The 25,178-nt window shown below is 32.6% G+C and overlaps 1 protein-coding gene across 2 annotated transcripts in view; it reads right to left on the minus strand.

Moving 5' to 3' along the window:
* SPATA6 (spermatogenesis associated 6) overlaps nt 1–25,178 on the minus strand; it is a 129,338-nt gene that overhangs the window by 16,378 nt on the left and 87,782 nt on the right. The window contains exons 10-11 of one of the 2 annotated variants that reach the window (XM_079131065.1): nt 24,355–24,539; nt 12,695–12,746 (exon numbers count right to left, since the gene is read on the minus strand). In XM_079131065.1, the coding sequence (XP_078987191.1) occupies nt 12,695–12,746; nt 24,355–24,539 (237 nt within the window). Of the gene's footprint in view, nt 1–12,646; nt 12,747–24,354; nt 24,540–25,178 lie in introns of both variants that reach the window. The other variant, XM_079131064.1, reaches the window with a different exon arrangement.

Below are 25,178 nucleotides of genomic sequence, written 5' to 3' on the forward strand. Positions count from 1 at the left end.
TAATATTAAGATTTTATTATCTCAGGTAGATAAACATTTCCCCCGTTGTCTCATAATCTATAATTTTTTTTTTTTTTTATTTTTGGAAAGCAGGGGCACTTTGACCACTGACTGAGCCACATCCCAGCCCTTTTTAATTTTTTTTTTTTTAATTTTAAGAGAGGATCATGCTAAGTTGCTGTGGGCCTTACTAAGTTGATGAGGCTGGCTTTAAACTTGTGATCCTCCTGGCCTGAGCCACTGAGATTACAGGCATGCACCACTGCACCTGGCTAATCTAGAACATTTTATGGATGAAAGAAAGAGGGTGAAGAATGCATTAACATTTTTTTAGGGCTTGCTACAAGTATAGAGAAGACTTCAACAATATAATTTAAAAATGTGATATATTAGGACTTAAACAGAATGCTGTACTCTATGATGAAGGAGTATTTACTCTACAAGTACACGCAAAATAACTAAAACTGTATGCTTGGTCTTAAGGAAATGTTAAATCTCAAATAATTCTAAGTCTGTTCTCTAGCTGAGAAGAAATTATGTTAGCTGTCAATAACAAAGATAAGAGAGTATTCAATTAGGTGGAAATTAAGAAATACATTTCTAAATTACCATGGAGTCAATGAAGAAATAACAATGGAAATTAGAAAATAAAGTGACTTATTATATTAAACATAAAATTATGGGATACACCTAAAGCAATGTTTAGAGAGAAAATTATATTCTAAATGTAAAGATTAGAAAATCAAAGCTTAAAATTAATAACCTCAGCCTCCCTTTTTAAAAGCCCAGAAGAAAAAACTAGGACATAGACTATTAACATAAGTTAATTTAATAGAAAAAGATCTACCCTAGATGAATAAAAAATTTCACACTGTTCCCTGAAAAAGAAAATGAACAAAAATGAACCATCTCTCAGTCAAACATTGGGGGAAGGGGGAATTAATGTTGAATTACTATTGTCAGGGTTGAATAGGGAGATGCTTATATAATTACAGATTATATAGATGTTAAAAATAATATAAAGCTCTTACAAATCTTTCCATAATTCTACTTAATAATATTAATGAAACAAAAATTCTTTGCAAAACTAAACCGACTGAAGTAGGATAAGAAAAACTAAAAAATTCTGAATAACTGATGTTAGGGAAATTAAATTAATTCTTGAAAATTGTCCTGCAATGGTGGATTTGTTAAAAATATTTATGAAATAAGTAATCCACACAGACAATTGAGAATGGTTGGGGATCTTTCCCAGCTCATTTTATGAGGCCAGCCAAAACCTGAGAATATTACAAAAGAAACCTGCAGACCAATTAATATCATAAACTTGAATTAAAAAATTCTAGCTAAAACATGAAAAAATATTTTTAAGAAAATAATGACCAAAGGATTTTTTCCAAGGATGCAAGCATGGTTCAACACTTTAAAATAAAGTAAATAATTCATTACATTAAAAGGAGAACATGCCCTTGAAGGGGATTATGGGACACCAGCAGAGGCGTTGTCTCATTGTTTCCAAGCTTGAATGCACTGAACAGCTAGCTCTACCACATACATGCTCCCTCTGTCATGAAGTACTGCCTCACCACAGGCCCCAAAGTGATGGGCCAACCAACCTTGGACTGAAATTCCTAAAACGCCATGCCAAAATAAACCTTTTCTTTTTAAGTTGATTTTCTCAGGTATTTTACAAAAGTAATAAAAAAGCTGACTAACACTGAGTTATAAGGGATACAAAGAACATGTCTAACATAGATAAACTGAAATCCCAGGAGAGACAATTTGCCAAAAGCAAAGAAAAAAACAAGCTACAGATTTAAGAAACATGACAAATCCTAGATAGAAACAAAGAAAAATCACATTCAAGTGTGTAATATAAAACAGCTCAAAATAAAAGACAAAGAAAACTTCTTGAAAATAGCCAGAATAAGAAGATATTAGTAGCAGTGTGGTTATCAATTTTAGGTAGACAGCAAGATTAGACTACACAAAAATGTTCATCAAAGAATATATACAAGAATGTTTATACTAGCACTATTAGTATTAGGCCTGAATTAAAAGTTCAGAATAGACTAATTATGTTACTATTCTGAAATAATATAAATCAGGGATAGGTAAACTCTTTTGGCAAAGAGAGCAAATGCATTTTGATTTTCAAGGTATGAGACCTCTGTCACAATTCTCATCTCTCTGCTATTATAGTGATAGTGAACAAATGAGCATATCTATGTTCCAATAAAAACTCTGTGTGTGTGTATGTTTAAGAATTTGCTTGTGGGGCATAGATTGCTAACTCCAACTATATAGCAATAAAAATGAAACCTATGCATGTCACAAGCACAGTGAGCAGCCAAAGAAACCAGAGGAAAAAATCACGTAATTTTGAATGTTCAAACCACTCAAAATTGATCTATATGTTATATATTAGAAAAGTGGGGAGATTAGAAACTAAATAGAGATGACAGATGCATTTTGGGAGTGCTGGTAATGTCAAATCTCTGACCTTGATGTTGTTCATATATAGGTTCATTTTTGAAAATTAATTTTGCTACAAACTTGAGGATTAGTGTACACAATGAAATTTTTTTAAAACCACAAAACTACCTAGAAGAGCAGTGCCAAAGACTTACAAAAATATCTGCAACAAAATGAAGCAACAAGATTGCCATGAACCACGGAATCATAGGCAATGGGAGTTAAGCCACCAGTAGTTACAAAAGAAGACTGGCCCGTGCATCTGTGAAGAACTCAGAGGAAAACAATATGTAATATCCCGAACCTGAACACTTGAAAATAACAAAATAGAGTCTCACTCCAAAGCTCAGTAAGTCAAATTAAACACAGCTGGTGAAACTGGGAGAGGTTTTCACACTTCTCTAGTAGTGAATACAAAGGGTTTATAGTAAATTCTGAAGGAGCTGTAGTCACCTGGGACTTATTAACTCTCTAAACATGTCAAAGTTGCCTTTCAAATTAAAACTTTATACTGAGTAAAAAAAACCTAGGAACAGAATCCAAATTAAACAGGAAAATAAAAGAAAAATTTTATATAAAGGGGAGAGAGAAAATGTCATGAGATCTCAGACACTACCTGTATATCTTAGGACAATTGATAAAAACATCAAAAACAACTCTCAGAAACATTAATCTAAAACATATCTTCTTTCTAAAATGAAAGACCATCATAAATGGGTTAAATTTCATGAAAAGTTATGAGTAAAGAAAAAAAAAAAGACCAAAGAAAGAGCAACATAGCCTTCAATGAAAGTATGCCAGACTAGACATTTTCACAAAATAGAATGAAAAATATATTCTGTATGCCCTCATGACATTAGTAGATTCTTTTAAGACCAAAGTCACATTCTGTCATTTCTGCAATAGCCTACTAGTTATAGCAATAAGCCCCATTCACGCATGGTAAAAGGAAAATGCACAGTGGTGAGAATGCCAATAAGTAACAATCAATGGAGGGCAGATAAGAAGCATATTATGTTGTAATAATAAAATTTAAAAGCTGAAAATCCTTAAAAATTATGTAAAGAACATGGAAATATTTAAAAATAAACTATTAATCTCAGAAAAACTAGAAATTAAAGAAAAAGAACACCAATTTCCAACACACAGAAATGATTAACACTGGAGGAGATGGAAATGCTTACTAGTCTGATTTATCATTATACAACATACACAGGTATCAAATTATAAACTGCATAAAATTATGACACTATAGACCATGAATCTATACAAATATTATGTCTCAATACAAAATTAAACTTGAATTTAACCATTTAAAGATGAAAAGAACTATTTAAGGGAAAATAACTTAAGATGGAAGACTAAACTAGAAGAAATGCAAAAGTGAAAACTTTTGGACTTCTTAGAAAAGAATGAAAGGCCAGAGAATAAAAAAAAACAAAAAATCTGAAAACTGTAATTCAATAAAATATGCACAGAATGTTAAAAATAAGTAATGAGGGGAAAACAATCAGTACAGAATAATTAATGACATGATATAGTCCAGTATAATTACTGAACTTTAAAGGTAAAGAAAAATATACAAATACACATTTGAATTACTAGTATAAAAGACCAATAAACTTGTACAAGGGGGCAAAATGGATTTTCAGCAAATTGGATAGCAACACTCAGTCAGAGACAATCAAGTAACATTTAAAATAAACAAAAATGCAAGCTAAGCAATTTCATATTCAGCCAAAGTAAAGGTATGAAAGGCTAAGATGTCACTATCATGCAAAACTCAAGGATTATTAGTCCCATGAACCTTTCCTTAGGAACTTATTAGAGAAAGAGCTTCAGACTGCTAAAGTGACCAGAGAAGACACTGACATAAAAATAAATAAGGAACACGAAATGTTTTTATGCAGACCTCTGAGGATTATAAAGGAGAGAGTAAGGTACGTGGCATAAATGGCATATGCCCTGAAAATGGAGATAAAATTATGAAAACATAGAGGAAGAGAAAATGTGGAATGCTTATGTCTAAACAATTAAGTGTTTTCAAAAACTTTTTTATCTTTGGTAATGCTATTTTATCCTCAAAATTTTTTATTGATAAAGCAAATGAAGTTATATTGTTAATACTAATCATCTCTGGTATCATTGAGAATCAGGTGAGAAAATGTACAAGATGAGTCTAGAACTGTTAAATCCCAGTAGGACTATATCCAAAGAATTTGGAGTCAACATGAAGAGCTTCACAATGACTAAAGTTTAGCTTACTTGAGCACAAATAAGAATAATAGCTGAAATACAACAAAATATAAAAAATATGCTAGAATCTGTAAGTTCACAATCATCTAAAAATAGAAAAATGAATTGGTCATCTTTGGAAGGTTGTTAGAGAACAAAATAATGTTCTTTATTGTTGTTCTTTCATGGAAAATAAGTGAATTTTTTTGGCTTTTTAAATATGGACAGTGCAAAAGAAGGGAATACGGAATATAAAACAGGCAGTATAAATAGAAAATAGTAGATTTCTATCCAAATATATATCAGCAAATACATTAATATGAACAGACTAAATGAACTACAACAAAAGTGTTATATTGTATAAGAAATTCAATATACATTATTTAAAATTTCCTTTATAAACAGAAAGGTTAAAAGTACAAAGATGAAAGAAGATATTCCTTGAAAAGCACTAACCAACTAGAGCTATTATAGCTATACTAATACGGAAGTAGAACCTAAAAAATTACTAGATACTGAATAATGATAACAATTCACAGTTATGTTTTCCATTTAGCTCCAAACATTTTTAGAACAAGAGTATTAAAAATAGGCTTTTTTTTTTTTTTTTTTTAAACAGGGATTGAACCTAGTTTTTTTTTTTTTTTTTTTTTAAACCAGGGATTGAACCTAGGGGCACTTAACCATTGAGCCATATCCCCAGTCCTTTATATTTTTTATTTTGAGACACAGTCTTGCTAAGCTGCTTATGGACTCGATAAGTTGCCTGGCTTTGAACTTGCAATCCTCCTCCTGTGTCAGCTTCCTAATATGCTGGGATTACAGGTATGTAACACCTATCACACCTGGCAAACAGGAAAGTCTTAATAGAACATTTAACAAAAACATATTCCCCTTCTTGGTATCTGATACTCCGAACAGCAGACAAAAACTCAGTAAGGATAAAGAAAAACTGAACTACATTAACAAAACTGACTTAAATGCCAAGTACCTATACTGTACAACGTAACAGACATTACAGTATTGTGGAGTACATGTAAAACCAAAAAATAAACACATAAGCTAGGTCATAAATAAAGTGTCAACACATTTCAGAAGACAGAAAAATTAAAATGTATTCTCAAACCACAGTATAATGAAGACAAGAACAAGTAAAAGAAAACGTATAGACCATCCTTCCCCTAGAGAGGAGAATATTTTGAAACAAATGATACCAAAAATGACATTAAAACTTATGGGATAGAGTTAATACACTGCTTAGAAGGAAATCTATAATTGTAAATGCATGTATATATTACGAAAATGCCTAAAAATTAATGCTATGAATAGCTACCAAAAGTTTATGAAAGTAAAAATAAACTAATTCCAAAGAAGATAATCATACAGAGCAGAAATTAATAATATAAAAATATATACAACACAGCTAAGAAAACCAAAAGTTTTTTTTCTGAAAACAGTAGTAAATTTCATAAATCCCTGGTGAGACTGAGTTCTCAGTTACTTACAAAAATATTTCCATTTTATTATCACTAAAGATTAAGTGATTTTTAAGGAATAAATAATCTTAAATACTTTTTATTTTATTAATATTCTGTACTTTATATATGCTAAATCTATAAATAGTTATAAGAAACTTACAAGGAAACTAGCAAATAACTTGGGCAAAAGACTGGCTTCAGAGCCTGCATAAAAGAGCACTCAGTCTAGTAAGAAATTCAACATAGTTCAGCTAAACTCATTAATCAATTTAAAGATAATAAAACCTAACTCTAATGTTCCCCTGGCAATCACATTCCCTTTCTGATTTATTATTTCATCATACTGTCTGGATAATCTTGTACTGAATTATTATTCTTCCCACAAGCCAACTGACCACTTAATGTTACCAAATTAATTTCCTAAATGAAAAATGCTAATGATGCACTTTAAACATCTCAGTAACTCTGTATTTTCTAAAGGAGAAGTTGCCAATTAGCAGTTGGTCTATGAGCTTTGTTTGGTCCACCAGAATGTTTTATGTTTTTAATTTGAATTAGTTAACAATAAATTTATACAAAAATTGGTACTTATAAAAGTTGGAAGATCTGGTAATGCTGTACCTGATACTCTATAAAGCAACAATTACCTAGAGCTGAGAGGTTATATACCTTACTGGTCTAACCCCTTGAGTGCATCTGACATCATACAGCTCCTGGATTTCAGAATAAAGTCTAAACTTCTCACCTTGTTCTCACATGATTTGGCTAAACAAGAACCTTTTGCTTTACTGGATGTTCCTCAGCTTCCACAATGTATTCTATTTAAAGAAAGATGCATTTCTAGACAGGGTGGGCTGACTGGATTAAGTCACATGTATTCTCTCACTTCTGCTAAAAGGCACCAAAGTCTAGGAATTATAGGTAATAGAGAAATGAACTTAATTGAAGTGATCCCATTTTAAATAATTTGAATTTTATTTGATGAATGTGTAAAACAAAGTGTTGGGTGTTTATTCTTTTTTTTTAATCTTTGGGTTGTATTTTAAGCAAAATGTTCAATATTTTGCTCAATATGGGATCTCTTCATTTTTTAATGATCATCAAACTTCTGACATTGTTTTTTTCTCCTCTATTAGTCAAATATTTAATGAGTCATAAATGACCTTTCCACTGTCGTACAGGCTGATACTTAAATAAACTCTTCAAGATCTAACAAAAAAGAATCACATCTGAGGTGTGTATAGAGAGGGTGTACCTTTGTCTATGAGTATTCAAGTAGGACCAACATGGATTTCAGTCTGACCTGTCTCCAGGGAAAATGTGTAACTAGGGCTTACTTTTATGTCTGTTTCTAAACAAATATGGTCCACGAATGTTATGTTTATATATTTTATGTGTTTATATTTGGATACATTACTGGGTTTATGTATATCTGGTTGTACTTTGTGTTTATCTCTGTGGAAGTCAGTGGTTAAGATCAAAGAATATAACCTAGATTCAAATCCTGGCTACAATTACTTAATTTATCCAATTATTTCATTTGTATAATTATTTAATTTATATAAATTTATATAAATTTTCTTAGCCTTAGTTTCTTCATCTTTAAAAGAGTGCTTACTTCTTAATAGCACTGTTATAGTTTAGATATGAGATACCCCTCAAAAGCTTCTGTGTGAAATAATGCAAAAAATTTCAGAGATAAAATTACTGAGTTATGAGACCTTTAACCTAATCAAGTTAATTAATCCACTGATATGGATTAATAGAGATGTAACTGTAGGTAGGTAGGGTGTAGCTGGAAGAAGTAGGTCACTAGGGGATTGGCTTTGGGGTTTATATATTATCCCTGGTAAGCAGAGTTCATTGGCTTTCTTATTGCCATGATCTGTACTGCTTTCCTCTGCCATGCCCTTCTACCATGATGTTCTGCCTCACCTTAGGGAGTTACCATCTATGGACTGAGACCTCTGAAACCGTGAGCCAAAATAAACTTTTCCTCCTCTATCTGTTCTTGTCAGATCTTTTGGTCATCGAGACAAAAAGCAGACTAAAACAAGCACCAAAAAGCAGACTAAAACAAGCACCTACTTTTAAAGATTATTGTAAATAAAATGGAATAATTCAGGCACAAAGCCTGGCTTATAGCAAACATTAATAAAGAGTTATTACCTGTGAATCGATTTTAGTATTTCTGTAGAACTATGACAATTTTTGCTTATGGCTTTTATTATACTAAATCATATACTGTTGCACACTGTTTCTTTTTTTTTTTTACTGTTTCACATTAACTTACCCATTTATTAAATAATCATTGGATTACATAAATTCCTATGGGTAGAAAATTTGATATCTTAAAAATATCCCCAGTCCTATACACAGTGCCAAATATAGATCTATGGTTTTTGGATAAAAATTCTCAAAAAAATCCTATGAGTGAATACAGGAAGGAAGTATATCTTATAGCTAACTTTAAGAGTTTGTGCTCAGATTGCTCTTAGCAGATATTGACATTAGTGTCCAGTGTAAGCCAACATGAGCTACCCTACTATTGTTCATTGTAGAAAGTCAAGCCAGGGACAAAAATAAAATTAATCTTAAAAAGTGGTGTGAACATCTTCCACCTCTGAGTAGGAAGGAGTAATTTACTTACATTTATAATTTTTATCTTTTTAAAAAGAGTTAGACAGCTACTACTTATATATCAGTATTAATAGTGCCAGGATTCCTGAGAGGAGATAACCTCACAGGTGAACTGAAACTGGCTTTTCCACTGGGACATTTTGAACTTTCAGCACAGAATGAATGTCAAGAATATATGCTTTATTCAGTCACAGGTCCACTGATGGAGGACAAAGAAACCAGTAGGGTTTTAGTAGTCTAGTAGGTTAGCCAGACAAAATTAAGAATTTGAGAAGTTGAAACAGTGAAAACATGATGGCTACAAAACTGAGCTCACTGTTCTCTCAAGACACTTGCAAGAAACTGCAGAGCAAGAGGACAAAAGGCTAAGCAAAAAGTCAGTAGGGAGCTTCATGCTGTCTTGCCTCAGAAGGTAAGAATTATACACAATGCCAGCAAAAGGGAATGGGCCTGGAATCATACCAACTCTTACTTAAAAGCCCAAAGGGCTAAAGTTAAGAACAATATTTTATTTTGGAATACAGACTTAGATTCACAGAAAAGTTGGGAAAATAGCAACATAGAGTACCTGTACATAGAAACTTCACCTTTTATTAAGGTTCTCTTAATGTTAATATCTGATATAAATATGGTGTATCCCATGTGTTAGTCAGTTTTTTTCACTGCTGTGACTAAAGGATCTGACCAGAACAACTGTAGAGGAGGAAAGGTTTATTGTAGGGCTCACAGTTTCAGAGGTCTTAGTCCACAGAAGGCTAGCTCCCTTCCTTGGGCTCAAGGTGAGGCAGAACATCATGGTGGCAGAGGAAAGCGGCTCACATAATGATCAGAAAGCAGAGAGAGCCCACTCTGCCAGATATAAATATATACCCCAAAGCTGCGCCCCAATTCACACCTCCTCCAGCCATACTTTACCACTTCAGTTACTACTCAGTTAACCCCAGGGGATTAAATCACTGACTGGTTAAGAATCTTACAACTCAATCATTTCTCCTCTGAACCTTCTTGCACTATTTTACCTGTGAGCTTTTGAGAGACACCTCACATGCAAACCATAGCATCCCACAAACTAAGTAATTGGTATTATACTATATTAGTTTTCCATTATTTGAATTTCATCAGTCTTTCCAATAATGTCCTTTCTCTGCTACAAAATTCAACACAGAATATCATGTTGCATTTAGTTACCATTCCTCCTTAATCTCATCATATCTGTGACAAATTTCTCAGTCCTTTCTTTTGAGTTGTACAGCAATATTAGAAGAGTACTGCTCAGATATTTTATAAGAAGCCCTTCAGTTTGGTTTTGTCTGATGTTTTGACCAAGGTTATGGCTTTGGGGGAACAATATCATGGAGAAGAATCTCCATGACATATACCATGACATCAAGATATACACAATTATCAACATGAGTTAATAGTGTCATTAACCTTCATCAAAGAAACATTTTGTCATGTAAGAATGTTGAGATTAAGAGGGCAAATGACAAAATAGTTAAAAAAAATACACAAAGTTAATAAAAAGGAAAAAATATTTAAAATTTTGATTAATTTAAATAAAACTACAACAACTTACATTAAAACACTAGATTCTTATTCTTAAAAAACAAAACTCATGTGCTACTTGCAAGATAAATGTTTAAATATAGTTATAAAAAGGCAGAATAGAAAAATATATACAATGCATATGCTAGCTGAAAGAAAACCACTATAGCTGTCCTAATACCAGACAAATATACTGTGAAACAAGGCATATTATTAAAGATAAAAAGGGACTTCATGGTAAAAAGTCATAGTATATCTAAAATCTGTATCCAACCAATGAAATAGCTTAAAAATATACAAAGTTAACAGAACTAGAAAGAAAAATAGATAAATCTACAATCATGAGAGTTAAACCTTTCTTGAAATTGGACACTTAGCAAAAAAAATTCAAATAAACGTTAAAAAAGACTCTTATAAGAAAAAAAAAAAAAGGGAAAGGCTGGAAATAGACAAAATTTATAAAAACAAAAGGGAAAAATAATGAACTACATTCGTTAGAATTAAGAACTGCTTTTCATCAAAGAATATCAGTAAGAGAGAGAGATTACAAAATATAAGCACTTATTATCAAGAATCTATATGGAAATCTTAACCAAATTTTAAACGCTGATAATCCAGTAGAAAAATGGGCAGATAACATGAAAGGCATTCACAATAGAGGACATCCAAATCTCTAATAAAAATATTCAGTTGACATTAGGAAATAGCAAATTAAAACCTCTATGTGATAAACTATTTTTCACTTCTCTAAATGCCAAAATACACATGCATGCATGCACCCACAATCAATCATGTAGCAATGAAGACATGGAAGGAGTAGAACTGTTCCACTCTGGTAGTGGTAATGCAAACAGAATCACATGCAGAAAATTATTTAGTAGTATCTACTAAAAGTGAGTGTACACATGTCCCTAACTTAGTACTTTCACAGGTGGGTATATGTCCAAATAAAATATCTACAGTGTCATTCAGGGAGATGCACAATCTTCTCATCGAAACTCCATAATAGCCCAAACCAAAATCAATCCAATAACCATCAACAGAGAAATGAATAAATAAAAAAGCAGGATTTTCATACAATGAAGAATACTACTACAAAAAACAAGATATCTGAATTGTCTGGATGTCAAAAACAAAGTGAGCCAAGTTAGGAAAAAAGGTAATATGCACTGTCATTCACATGCAGTTCAAAACAAGGAATGCTAATCTTGCTGTTAGAAGATTCATGATGTTTTGTTTGAAATCAGAAAATGTTTAGTCTTAGAGCAGCAGAGGCTGGTAGGAAATGGGCTTGTACAAACTGATAATGTTCTGTTTCTTGATATGATAAATAGTTTACATGAGTTTCTTGATTTTATTACAGTTCAAAATATTACTAATGCTTTGTGCACTTTCTGTATGTCTATACTTTGAAAACAAATTTAATCTTAAAAAGTTACATTTAACATTGTAATAATTATAATGCATCAATAAAAATGGGAAAAATTTTTAAATGTAACAATTGATCCCAGGGTCAAATCATAGGCTTACTGCCTAACATGAAACTGATGATAAATGATTGTTTTATAATTGAGAAATGAAATAAGAAATCAAATACAAAATGAACATGCTGTCATTATTTCACAACTGTCAGGCATGTAAAGAAATGCTTATCTTATTATAGAAAATATTCTCATATTTATATTCTATAATATTAAAATGATAGACTTGACCATCTATTTTATTCTTTTGAATATTTAATTAATATGTAAATCAGTTGTGAACTTCTCATCCCCCATCCCATATTCTACCACTTAGAATCAAATCTATTTGTAACAAATAGAATTTCTTTACACTGTGCCACAGAACAAGAGTTCCCGTTTTGAAGATTGTGAAATAATTATCAAGAAGTCATGTAGTTACTATTTACTCACTCTCTGTTTTTTGTTTGTTTGTTTGTTTTGAGTGTAAAAGATTTATTCAAGTGAGAAGAAAAGAGACAGAGTTCCTACAGGGCGAATGAGATACCCAACAGGGGTTTCCTACTATTTACTCTTCATAAGATATTTATCACTAACACTGTTTTTAGTTCTGATGATCTATGTCAAAAAATTTGCATAACCTAGGTCAAGCAGGAAGTTAGATATGTTGCTTATAACAAGCTCATTAACTTCCCTCAAATGGAGTATACTTTTCTTTCTTCCCAGTGACTAAATACTGCAAGCATTAAGCATCTTAGGTGGTTTTCTTGTCCTGCTTTAAAAAGCCTTGAATAGAAAATTTCAGAAACTAACATATAAATGTCCTGGGTGAGCCTGATGTGATTTCAAGACATTTTTTACCCGGTCATGGATCTCATCACAGTTTGAAGGTGAACACCAATCAGAATGGAATCTGTAAGCAAAAGAAAAAAGTAACTTGTAGACAAAGGGATAAAAATACAAACTTTTCCAAATTGCCAAATACTAGACACAGTTACTTTTTTTCTTATTCCCATGTGATAAAAATATATAAGATTAAAAATATATAATGAAAATTACATATTTTCTTCCTCTGATCAAGGATGATGGGAAGACATAAAATCAGGTGCTAGTTCTCAGCTATGCTATTAAGTCTGCACAATATGTTCAATAAATAGTTCTGGTAATTAAGTTTGATGTGCATTTGGGAGAAAGTTTCTATATAACTGATCATCTTAATGATTTCCAGACAAAATTCTTTAGAATTGCATCTCTAAATAAAGATTTTTATATTAGAATAACAATTCCGTGTATAATGCCTTTAAAATTAGTTCTTATTCTCTAGTAATTTAATCATATTCTCTTAAACTATGTGGAACAAATGCCTTTCTGTTTTGAAAACCTTAATTTATGAAATGAAACAAAATGTGTATAATAGATGAAATTTTTATTTAGAATCCAATCATGTTCGTATTCTTTCAGAATACAGGTGAATCACCCCTCTAATATTTGCTAGTATATAACTGTATTTTTAAAAAGAAATAAATATTTAAATAGATGAGAAAAATATGACTTTTATTTGAGTTTTTGAGTTGAAATTAAAAGATGTCACAGAAGCTCTAAAGCATCCATGCCTCTTTATTTTGCCCTCAAATTCAAAACTGGAATTAGTATAATTAAGCTATTTTGTATTACCCAAATAAGAAGAATTTCTGGATCCTTCTAATTATAAAGCATTTATATGAAAGTTTTTTTTGGCAATTCCTTGGTAAATAAGTAGATAAAATGCTAATAAGTTGCTTAATTCTTCCTTTATTCTCCCAGTTTGTTTTTACAAAGTCATAATGATATACTGTCACACAAAGTACAAACTATTAAGCAAGTTAATTGGTTTACATAACCTACTTTAAAGAACACAAACTAGGATAATCAACTATATCTAAAACTTAAATCTACTATATATGTGAAAGCAAGTTTACTGCACCTATGCAAATGCATGGACAGAATAGTTACTTTCAGTGAATGTAGTACATCTTGGAAATCTAAGATCCAACTATGCATGTCCAAGTAAATCTCTTCAATGATACCATTGGATGATCCACTAGTCTGTGCTATGGTATAAGAAATACATGCCTACTGATCTCTAACTTAAATTTACAAAAATCAAAACTTTAAGCTGATTCAAGACAGTCGAATATGATAATTTTTAAGTCTAATTTTAGTAATGGTTGTGAATTCAAATATGAATTTTAAAGTCATAATATAAGAAGTGTTTCTGAAATACAATTAAAACTGAAACCATTTTATGGTTTGCTAACTTTATTTCTTGAGGTATTTCTTAAATAGGCACAAAGAAAAATGTGCCTTCACTATAACAAAAATATTCATTTACTTAAAGTCACTGATGAAGTTTTCTAGAAATCTCTTCCCGTCCATGACTAAGGAGTTAACATTTCACTGCAGTCTTAGAGGACGATTCTTTACTGCAGTGAATGTCTGTGCACATAAACTCCTACAGCTGCATGTTCTCTCATACAGCTTCCAGGAAAGCTTCCAATTTTGCCTGAGACATAAATCTACATTTACACCAGTTTAAATTGTTTATTGATTTCAGTGGATTGTATAAACATCCTGCAAATATATTGTTCAGTGACCTAGAAAAAAGCAGAGCAAAGAAGGTCTTATATTTAAAAATGTGGTAGTGTGTGCTGAAAAGAAAATGTTTCTGTTACTAATAAGTGTAAGTGGGTTTTTTGTTTGTTTTGTTTTCTTTTCTTTAGAAAATACACTTGACATAGAGGTGTTCTCCCTTAGTGAAACTAAAAAAAAAAAGTTTATCTTTCAATCATGCCTTGAAGAGTACAACAAAATATTAATTTATTTAGGTGAGTTCAAACCTAAATTCCTGTATTCTTCTACTTTAAAATTATCTAACTTTATTTTTTTTCCAGGGATTGAACCAGGGGTGCTCAGCCACTGAGCCACATCCTCAGCCCTTTTATTTTATATTTTATTTAGAGACAGGGTCTTGCTAAATTGCTGAGGCTGGCTTTGAACTCTCGATTCTCCTGGCTCAGCCTCTTGAGCTGCTGGGATTACAGTCATGTGCCACTGTGGCCAGCTTAAAATTACCTAAACTTTCTAAAGTTAAAGATAAAATACATAATGTTAAATATTAAAAACACCAATTTTATTCTACCAAAGAATTTAACCACATCTCATATTCAGCATGAAAATAAGGTATAAATGCCACTAACTAATCTAAGTTATCCCATGTACTGAAATATAAATAAGGGAACAGCTGACTTCAGCTATGGTATTTGCTGGTAAATTGATGAAATTGGAGAACAGCATTCCAAGTGAAATAAGCCAGAATCAGAAAGTTAAAAGTTGAATGTTTTCTCTCATGCAGAAGCAATGAAGCAAATATATATTCCATGCAAGTATGATTATGTGAAAATACATCCCATTATTATTTATAACTATAATACACTACTCAAAACAAAAATGTGAAAAAAATTTAACATAGGCTCAATGAAGAATTTATCAATTTGGAAAGGACAGACATTAAAAGATGGAATGAAATTATATACATGGATGATGTAACACAGGACTAAAATTGATACCATACTATAGAGATTTATAATTAGAGAATTCAATAAAATATGTGAAAGGGTGGAAAAACAATATTGATAAAAATATGTACAAGGAGATACATGTAAAAAATGTTCTGAAAACAAATAGATATGATGAGGATCTAACTAATAAAATCACAATAGCATATAATTCAAAAATTAAGCTAAAAGAAAGCTGTACCCACTGTGTGTCTGAGCATCTGGATAGATGTGAAAATCAAAGAAAGTCCCTTGATATTGATATGCAAGTCTGCGAACTTCAGCAGAAAAAATTGTTCAAGAATTTCTCCTGAACTTCTTTTCTTGTAAATTTGTTTTTTAGATATACATGACAGAAGAGTGTATTTTCACATATTATACATGGAGTGTATTTTGACATATTATACATACATGGAGTACAACTTATTCTAATTAGTATTCCATTCTTGTGGTTGTACGTGATGTGGAGTTACCCTGGTTGTATATTCATATATAAGGATAGGAAAATTATGTCCAATTCATTCTACCATCTTTCCTATTCCCATCCACTCCCTTCCCTTCATTCTCTTTTGTCTAGTCCAATGAACTTCTCTTCTTCCTCTCCCTACTCCCCCTTGCTAAGAGTTAACATTCACATATCAGATAGAACATTTGGTCTTTGTTTTTTTGGGGAGTGGCTTATTTCATTTAGCATAATATTCTCCAACTCCATCCATTTACAAGCAAATGGCATTATTTCATTCTTTATGGCTGAGTAATATTCCATTGTATATATGTACCACATTTTTTATCCATTCATCTCTTGAAGGGCACTGAGGTCGGTGCAGTAGCTTGGCTATGTGAACTGAGCTGCTATAAACATAGATGTGGCCACATCACTGTAATATGCTGATTTTAAGTCCTTTGTTTATAAACAGAGGAGTGGGATAACTGGGTCAAATGATGGTTCCATTCCAAGTTCTCTAAGGACTCTCCATATTGCTTTCCATAGTGCTTGCACCAATTTGCAATCCTACCAGCCATGTATGAATGAGTCTTTTTCCCTACATTCTTGCCAACATTTACTGATACTTGTATTCCAGATAATTGCCATTCTGACTGAAAAGTGAGATGGAATCTCAGTGTAGTTTTAATTTGCATTTCTATAATTGCTAGTATTGAACATTTTTTCATATATTTTTGACCATCTGAATTTCGTCTTCTGTGAAGTTCCTGCTCAGTTCCTTTACCCATTTATTGATTGGGTTATTTGGGGGTTTTATGGTGTTAAGTTTTTTGAGTTCTTTATGCAAATTAATGTTCTATCTGAGGTGCAGGTAACAAAGTTTTTTTCCCAGTCTCTTGTCTCTCTATTCATATTCTTGTTTCCTCTGCTGTAAAGCTTTTTAGTTTAATACCATCCCATTTATTGATTAATGATTTTACTTCTTGTGCTTTAGAAGTCTTGTTAAATGTTAGTTCCTAAGCTGACATGACGGAGAGTTGTGCCTACTTTTCCTTCCAGTAATCACAGAGTCTCGAGTCTAATGCCTAGGTCCTCGATCCACTTTGACTTGACTTTTGTGCAGGGTGAGAGATAGGAGTTCAATTTCATTCTACTACATATGGATTTCCAGTTTTCCCAACACCATTTGTTGAAGAGGCTATCTTTTCTCCAATGTAGGTTTATGGCGCATTGGTCTAGAAATAACTGTATTTATATGGGTATGTCTCTGTGTATTCTATTACGTTCCATTGGTCTTAATATGTTTTGATGCCAATATCATGCCATTTTTGTTACTATACCTCTGTAGTATAATTTAAGGGTCTGGTATTGTGATGCTTCCTGCATCACTTTTCTTGCCAAGGACTGCTTTGGCTATTCCTAGGCCTTTTATTTTTCCAATGAATTTTATGACTGTTTATTCTATTTCTATGAACAATGTCATCGGAAATTTAATAGGAATTGCATTAAATCTGTATAGTGCTTTTGGTAGTATGGTCATTTTGACAATATTAATTCTGCCTCTGATTTTAATTTTTTCCTGTCTTCTGCTTTTGGTGTTGATTTGTTCTTTTTCTAGGGCTTTGAGATGTAATGTCAGGTTATTTACTTGGCGACTTTCTATTCTTTTAAGGAATGAGCTCAATGCAATGAACTTTCTTCTTGGAACTGCCTTCATAGTGTCCCAGAGATTTTGATATGTTCTACCACCACTGTTGTAGATGAAATTGAACCCCTATTGTTTTTGTTTTGAAGATCTATCGAGTAGTGAGAGTGGCATGTTAAAATCATCCATTACTACTGTTCTGTGATCTATGTGATTCTTGAGATTATGAAGGGTCTGTTTGATGTATGTAGGTGTTCCATTGTTTGGAACATAAATATTTATAATTGTTATTTCTTGTTGATGTATAGTTCCCTTAAGGAGTATGAAATGAACTCTTTTGTCCCTTCTGATTAACTTTGACTATAAGTTCACTTTATCAGATATGAGGATAGAAACCCAGGCTTGCTTATGAGATTCATGTGAATGATAAGTTTTTTACCCCATCCTTTTACCTTAAGTCTGTGGAAGTCTTTGCCTATGAATTGAGTCTCTTGGAGACAGTATATTAATGCATCTTGATTTTAATCCATATGCCAGTCTACTTCTTTTGATTGATGAGTTTGTCATTTACATTCAATGTTATTATTGAGAAATAATTTTTATTCCCTGTCATTTTGATTTATTTCTGGGTTTTAATGTGAATTAGTTCCTCCTTTCATTGACTATTGTTCTAGTGTAGTTTCTCCCTTTGCTGGTCTTCAGTTTTATTTTTCATTTCTTCTTTATGAAATATTTTGTTGAGCATGTTTTGTAGCATAGGCTTTCTAGTTGTGAATTAACTTTTATCATGGAAGGTTTTTATTTCATCATCAATTCCGAAGCTTAATTTTGCTGGGTTTGGTATTCTTGGTTGATCCATTTTCTTTCAGAACGTGGTAGATATTATTCCAGGGCCGCCTAGCTTTGAACATCTGGGTTGAAAACTCAGCTGCGATCTGGATTGGTTTCCCTGTAAATTTGACCTGTCATTTTTCTCTGGAAGTCTTAAAATTCTATCCTTATTCTGTATGTTAGGCATTTTAATAATAATGTGCCTTGCTGTGGGCCTGTTCTAATTTTGTATATTTGCAGTGGTGTATGCCTCCTGCATTTGATTTTCCATTTCATTCTTAAAGTTTGGGAAATTTTCAGGTATTAATTAACTGAAAAGATTGTTCATTCCCTTGGTTTGTATCTCCAAGCCTTCATCTGTCCTCATAAATCTTAAGTTTGTTCTTTTCATGTTATCCCACATTTCTCATAAGTTCTTTCTATTTATGGTTTCTTAACATCCTTTTTGCGTGATCAAATTTATTTTCAAGATTTCCAAGTTTATTTTCAAAATAGTCTTCACTGCCCGAAATTCTGTGATACTTTCCAGTGAATTTTTAAATTGGTTTATTGAATCCTTCACTTAGAGGATTTCTGCTCATTTTCTTTTTCAGAAGCTTTATCTCTTTATTGAGGTGATCTTTTTTTGCTTCTTGTATTTTCACCCTTATATCATCCTTTAACTCTCAGATCAATTTAACTATGAACCTTCTAACTCCTTCTCTGACATTTCTTCCACTGTGGTGTCAATGGATTCTGTTATTAAAGTATTTTTGTTTGCGGTGTTTTCTTCCTCCATTTTTTCATGTTGTTTGTGTGTCTACCTATCTAATAGTTGATTTTGAGGCAGCAGAGTTTCTACACTGTGGACTTATAGTGTCCCTGTAGGTTTCCAGTACCTCACAGTTTAGGGGTAGACAAATAATCACAACAACCAATGCAAACAATTTATATTATTAAACCAAATCTTTCTTGCTATGAAATCTAGAAATTATATGATCAGTTATTCACCATAGTAAAAACAGGTTTACAAAAGAGTTTACAATTTGAAGTGGTGATCAGGGATAGAACAGAAGTGATGTATGATGTGATGATTATGAGAGAGAAGGAGAGAAAGTAGAAGTAAAAAATTAATGGAAGAGGGAAAGAAAGAATAATAGAGATTCCCTCTTAGTGGAGGAAAAGAGATTCAGGGAAACTGAAAAGTGATAGAAAAAAAATGTACAAAATGTTTAAAGAGAAAAACTAAAAAAAGAAATAAAAGATTACAAGAAAAAAATCAATATATGTTAATTAAACATCTTAGTCCTGAAAATATTGATCCATGAAAAATAACTCCCTTCAAAAAAATGCTAGAAATGAGAACAAATAAACATAAAAGGATGTATATCCAGTTAAAGAGAGAGTTCATTAAGAGGAAAGAAGAAGATATAGTGGTAGAAAAGGGTGTGTAGATTCCAGAGGTGAATAGGGCCAATGCAGAGGTGACATAGGATGTGCTTATGAGGGGGAAAGAAAAAAATAGAAGTAAAAGAATTAAAGGAGAGTAAAAGAGAGAACAATAGAGTTAGCAGTTAGCAAGAAAAAAAAAAAAAAGAGAAATAGAAACAAAGGGAAACAGAGTTGTGAAACAGACAATAGAAAATTCATCCAAAATATACTAATCAAAAACCTGACCCTCAAAAAACAGAGCAGGGCTGTCAGAGATAGGGAAGGCTTCAGCAAATCACCGAAGAAGCCAGTGATTTCCCCTCCAGTCCCATCGGTCACCCATGAACTGCAAAGTCAAGGCTTGAAAAACTGTCAAGGATTGAAGATGTTTTGAAAGAGAACCCTATCTGGGCAAAGTCAAATTAAACATAGCATGCCATCTTATTATTAAGCAGATCACACGGTAAAACTCTTCACTGTGTTTTTGTACAAAATAAAACTATCATGGAAAAGTGAAAAAACAACAACAACAACAAAAAAGAGCATGGAAAAATAGCTACCTTTAAGAAATGCTAAAATGAAAAAGCAGAAACAAATATGTATGTGTACAAATGTATAAATATCCATCATGTGTCAATCAGTACACAATAAAAAACAAAATAGCAGAACACAAACAAAATAACAGAACAGTCAATGCCAAACTGCCTTTCTGTGTCAGCTTCCCTTCTTCAGCAGGATGGTGCAAGCAGCTGTGGAAAATGCTTTTGATTTCACTTCCTGGGTATAGTTGCTTCTAGGTTCTCTGAGCTGTTTCTGCAAGTGAAGCTCCCAGGAGCAGGTATTGCCCAAGATGTTTTATTGTGTGGGGAGTTTTTAGTCCTTAATCAATCAACACACTTCTGAGACTGTATCGCACTACTCTCCCCAGGGCACCACTCATGGGAAAGGGACGGTCTGTCCTTCACTGGTTCTGAAGCCTGGGGATACTGCTCTTTTTTGGCCTCTTAAGGACAGTTTCCAAGCACTGACCTCAGTCACTCCACCTGTTTAGATTCTCTCAGCCACTGGTCCTGCAAGATGCTGGGTTCAAGGGAGTGGGAGGACAGCAGGCCTCTCCTACCTGTATTCCCCCCAGGCAAAATGTACCCGAAATTATCTGTGCCAGAGATTCTCCTGATTTGCTAGGCTCAGTTTAGATTTCCCAGTTGGCATCTGCTGGATTCATGTACTGAACTCAGCCCTGAACTCATGGATAAAAGTTCTAGGTCTGAGTTGGTGCTACTGCCACAAGAGGTACCAAAATGTCTCCAGCTTGGGCTCCTCTTGCACAGCAGGCAGACCTGGGTGACTTTCATGTACCAGTTTAATGAGTTGAATAGTCTCTGGGTCGGCCCAGGGCAGGTTGCCCCTCTGATCCTGGGATTCCCCATGTCAAGGCTTTCCCAGCAGTTTTCAGACTCTTATGATCTTGTGTATTAATTTTCCCTGCTCCTGCCAGGATCTTAGCTCCAATTCTCTTCCTTATCCTTGTCTGATGTACCCCAAATATTCCAGTCTTCAAGGCTCTCTGTCCAACATTGAGTTATCAGTGGAGTGGTTTATTCATTCACCTCACAGAGAAGTCGGTTTTTGCTGTTTGAGTTGCAAGTCACAGAACTGTGAGAAAAGTCACTTCCTGCTAATCTGTCATCTTGTTTTCTGTCTCTCTTGAACTTCTGATGTGCGTACCTGTGTGTGTGTGTGTATACCTGTGCCAATAATTTAACTATCCACTTAGACATGATTCTGATGGACAAGAAGTAACATTAACCAAAATTCTATCTTGTTTCGGGGCGGCCAAAATGCCTCCTATATGTATTTGAATGCTTACAAATCCTATACATATTTTTCAAATGCTTATGAGGTTTATAAGGAAACAGATAAATCTATGTGTTCACAACAGGTGTTTTAAAGCAGCAACCTAACTAATAGACTTTTGTTTGAGTCATCAGTTTTAAGCTTAATGTTGGCTATACTTTCTACAGTTAATTAAATCTGTTAATTATGTCTGATATCTCTAATGCACTGTAGGAATTTAGTGGTTACTTCATCCTTTTTATACCATCTGTAAAGATAAACTGATTTCCAAGCTGCTATAAGTGTATCTTAGGTTTTCAAATTTCTGTTTTTAAATAAACTTATTTCTTTAAAAAAAATTAATGACAAAAACATGGTTCTTTAAGCTACGATTTATGACAGAAGTAAGGACTTTCCTATTATGGGAAGAAATGAAAGGAATATAAATAGAAAATGAAGAAGTCAAATTATTCCTGTTTGTAGATGATATGAACTCATGCTTAGAAAACCATACAGGTTCTTCTGTCTTCTAGAAGATTTGTAAGGCTGACAAATACAGCAAAGTAGCAGGATATAGTTAACATATAAAAATCAATAGCTGAATCGTCTGGGAAAGAAATCACTAAAGTAATATCATTAAAAACAGATTCAAATAAAATAAAATACCTAGGAATAACCCTAACCAAGGAAGAGAAAGATCTCTACAATGAAAATTATAGAAATCTGAACAAAGAAACTGAAAAATAAATTAAAAGATGGAAAGACACCCGCCTCATCATCCTGGATGGGCATAATTAAAACTGTTAAAATGGTCACACTATAAAAGTAATCTACAAATTCAATACAATTCCCATCAAAATACCAACACCATATTTCAAAGACCCAGAATAGCCAAACAATCCTGAGCTTAAAAGAACAATGCTGGAGGCATCATTATACATGGTTTCAAATTATACTATAGAGTCATGACAAGAAAAATAGCATGATATGTGAAAACAGACACATAGACAAACAAAAAAGAATCAGAGATGCATAAGCAACCTATGCAACTACAGTCATCTGGTTCTTGACAAAGGTATCAAAAACATACATTGGAGAAAAGATAGCCTCTTTAACAAATGGCGCTAGGAAAACTGGCTGTCCATATGCAGAAAAATCAAACTAGATTCCTATCTCACCCAGTACAAAAGTCAACTCAAAATGGATTATAAGACCTGAGCATAAGACCAGAAACTGCAACTATCAGAAGAACAAATAGGGAAAACATTTCAACATAAAGATAGAGGCAAAGACTTCCTGACTAGGACACGTACAGCTAAGGAAATAAGAGAAAGAATCAATAACTGGAATGATATCAAATTTTAAAGTTTATATATAACAAAGGGAACAACAGCATGAACAGACAACTGAAAAAAATGGGAAAAAAATCTTGGCCAGCTATTCTAGAGGGTTAATATACAGAATATATAAAGATCTCAAAAAACATGACATTTTAAAAAAATAATCCAATCAATAAATGGGCAAATGAACTGAACACTTTTCAAAAGAAGAAATACCAATGTCCAACAACTATATGAAAAAATGTTCAACATCTTTACTTACAGGTAAATGTGACTCAAAACTACATTGAGATTCCATCTCAGTCCAGTTGGAATGGCAAACATCAAGAACATAAATAACAATATATATTAATGAGTTCTGAAAAGATCCTTTATACACTGTTGGTGGGAATGTAATTTAGTATTGCCACTGTCAAAATCAGTACAGAAGATTCTCAAAAAGCTAAAAAATAGAACTATCATATATGCTTCCTTGATATTTATCCAAAAGAGTTAAAGTCAGCATATTTTAGAGATATATGCATGCCCATATTTATCACAGCACAATTCACAATAGCCAAGTTATGGAATCAGCCTAGGTGTCTGTCAACAGATGAATGGATAAAGAAAATGTGTTTTATATATATACACAGTAGAGTTTTATTCAACCATAAGAACAAAATTATGTCATTTGCAGGAAAATGGATGGAAATAGAGACCATAATTTTGAGCAAAATAAGTTAGACTCAGAAAGTATAGCATGTCTTCTCTTACAAGTAGAAGCTAAAGAGATTGAGAAAAAAAGAATGGTACCATGAAAGTAGAAGGAAGACCATTGGAATTGAGGAAGAAGATCAGAGACAGCAAGAAGAGGAGGAGAGGGGAGGTACTGGGGAATGAAACTGATCAAATTATGTATGTATGTGTGTATATATACGTATATACACACACACACACATAAATATGCCAAAACGAAACCTGCCATTCTGTATAGTAAATAAGCACAAGCAAAAGGGAAAGGAAAAGAAAAGATTCTCTTGGGGAGTTAGGGGAAAAGAGCTTATTTGAGAAAATGAGATACCATCTGCCACCAATTCATAAATCACCATTATGAATAATTGGAAAATATAACTGAGGCTATTTTTATACTTAAAGCATGCCTACAACATTAAATCTCTATTAATCTACTAAAATGATCATACGCTCCAATTTTTATTTTAAAGTAGTACATTAATTACTTAGGTAAAAGATACCTATATCTGGTGAACTGGGCTACGGAAAAATATCTCTTGGTATGCAATATAGTCTAAACAAAAACAATTTAAGTAAGCCTCAAAATCAAAATAAACTTTTATAAATAATCGCTTCACATGCATAAGTTCTGACTTTCATTTCTAATACTGATTATTAAAAAAGATTAGTAAGGAAATAGTACACATTACCTTTCCCTAAGAGAAGCTCTATTTAACACAGGGCTTGGAGAATGCTTCGGCACTGTTGAGGGTGCTGAATGAACTAGTAAGGTCCTCGCTGAATGCTGGGGCTTGCTACATGACCTTGAGCCCAAATACTCTTCACACTTTTCCAAAGAGTCATCAAAGTCTCTCCCATGGGGTGTCCTGATAACCTATTTAAAAACATTATATATATTTATTTATACACACACATATATATATATATAACAGTATATAACAACATTATATATATAGTAACATTAAACATACAACTCAAAGATTTACACACAACTGAAGTCATAAAACAAGTATATGCCTCAAGCCATATTTGAAAGTAAATTTCAGAATGTATAAGTCATAATCATCACTGTATGTTTACTTATTAAATAAATCGTTAATTGTTTATTCCACATGTATAAAATTTATAAGACTTCATTGATTTAAAAGGTTTTTCAATAAGGGTAGGTGTATTTAAAATAAATAATACATATGTATAAACCCAATGACAGCTATGATCTCAAACAGAATTTAATACAAAATGTAGTGCTGAGACTCATTTATTGTTCATTCCAGGATGAATAAATACCAAATCAGGACAGACGAATGAATATCTGTCCTTGTGGAATTTATATCCTACTAAAATTTATATCTAATAAGGAGACAGATTTAGAAAACTTGGAATGGAACCAATCATTGGGACCCTGCTATCCCACTCCTTGTCCTATACACAAAAGACTTAAAATCAGCATACTACAGTGATGCAGTCACATCAATGTTTGTAGCAATTCAATTCACACAATAGCTGCATTGTG

Source organism: Sciurus vulgaris (assembly GCF_902686455.1).
Source record: "Sciurus vulgaris genome assembly, chromosome: 1".
NCBI classification, from domain to species: Eukaryota; Metazoa; Chordata; class Mammalia; order Rodentia; family Sciuridae; genus Sciurus; species Sciurus vulgaris.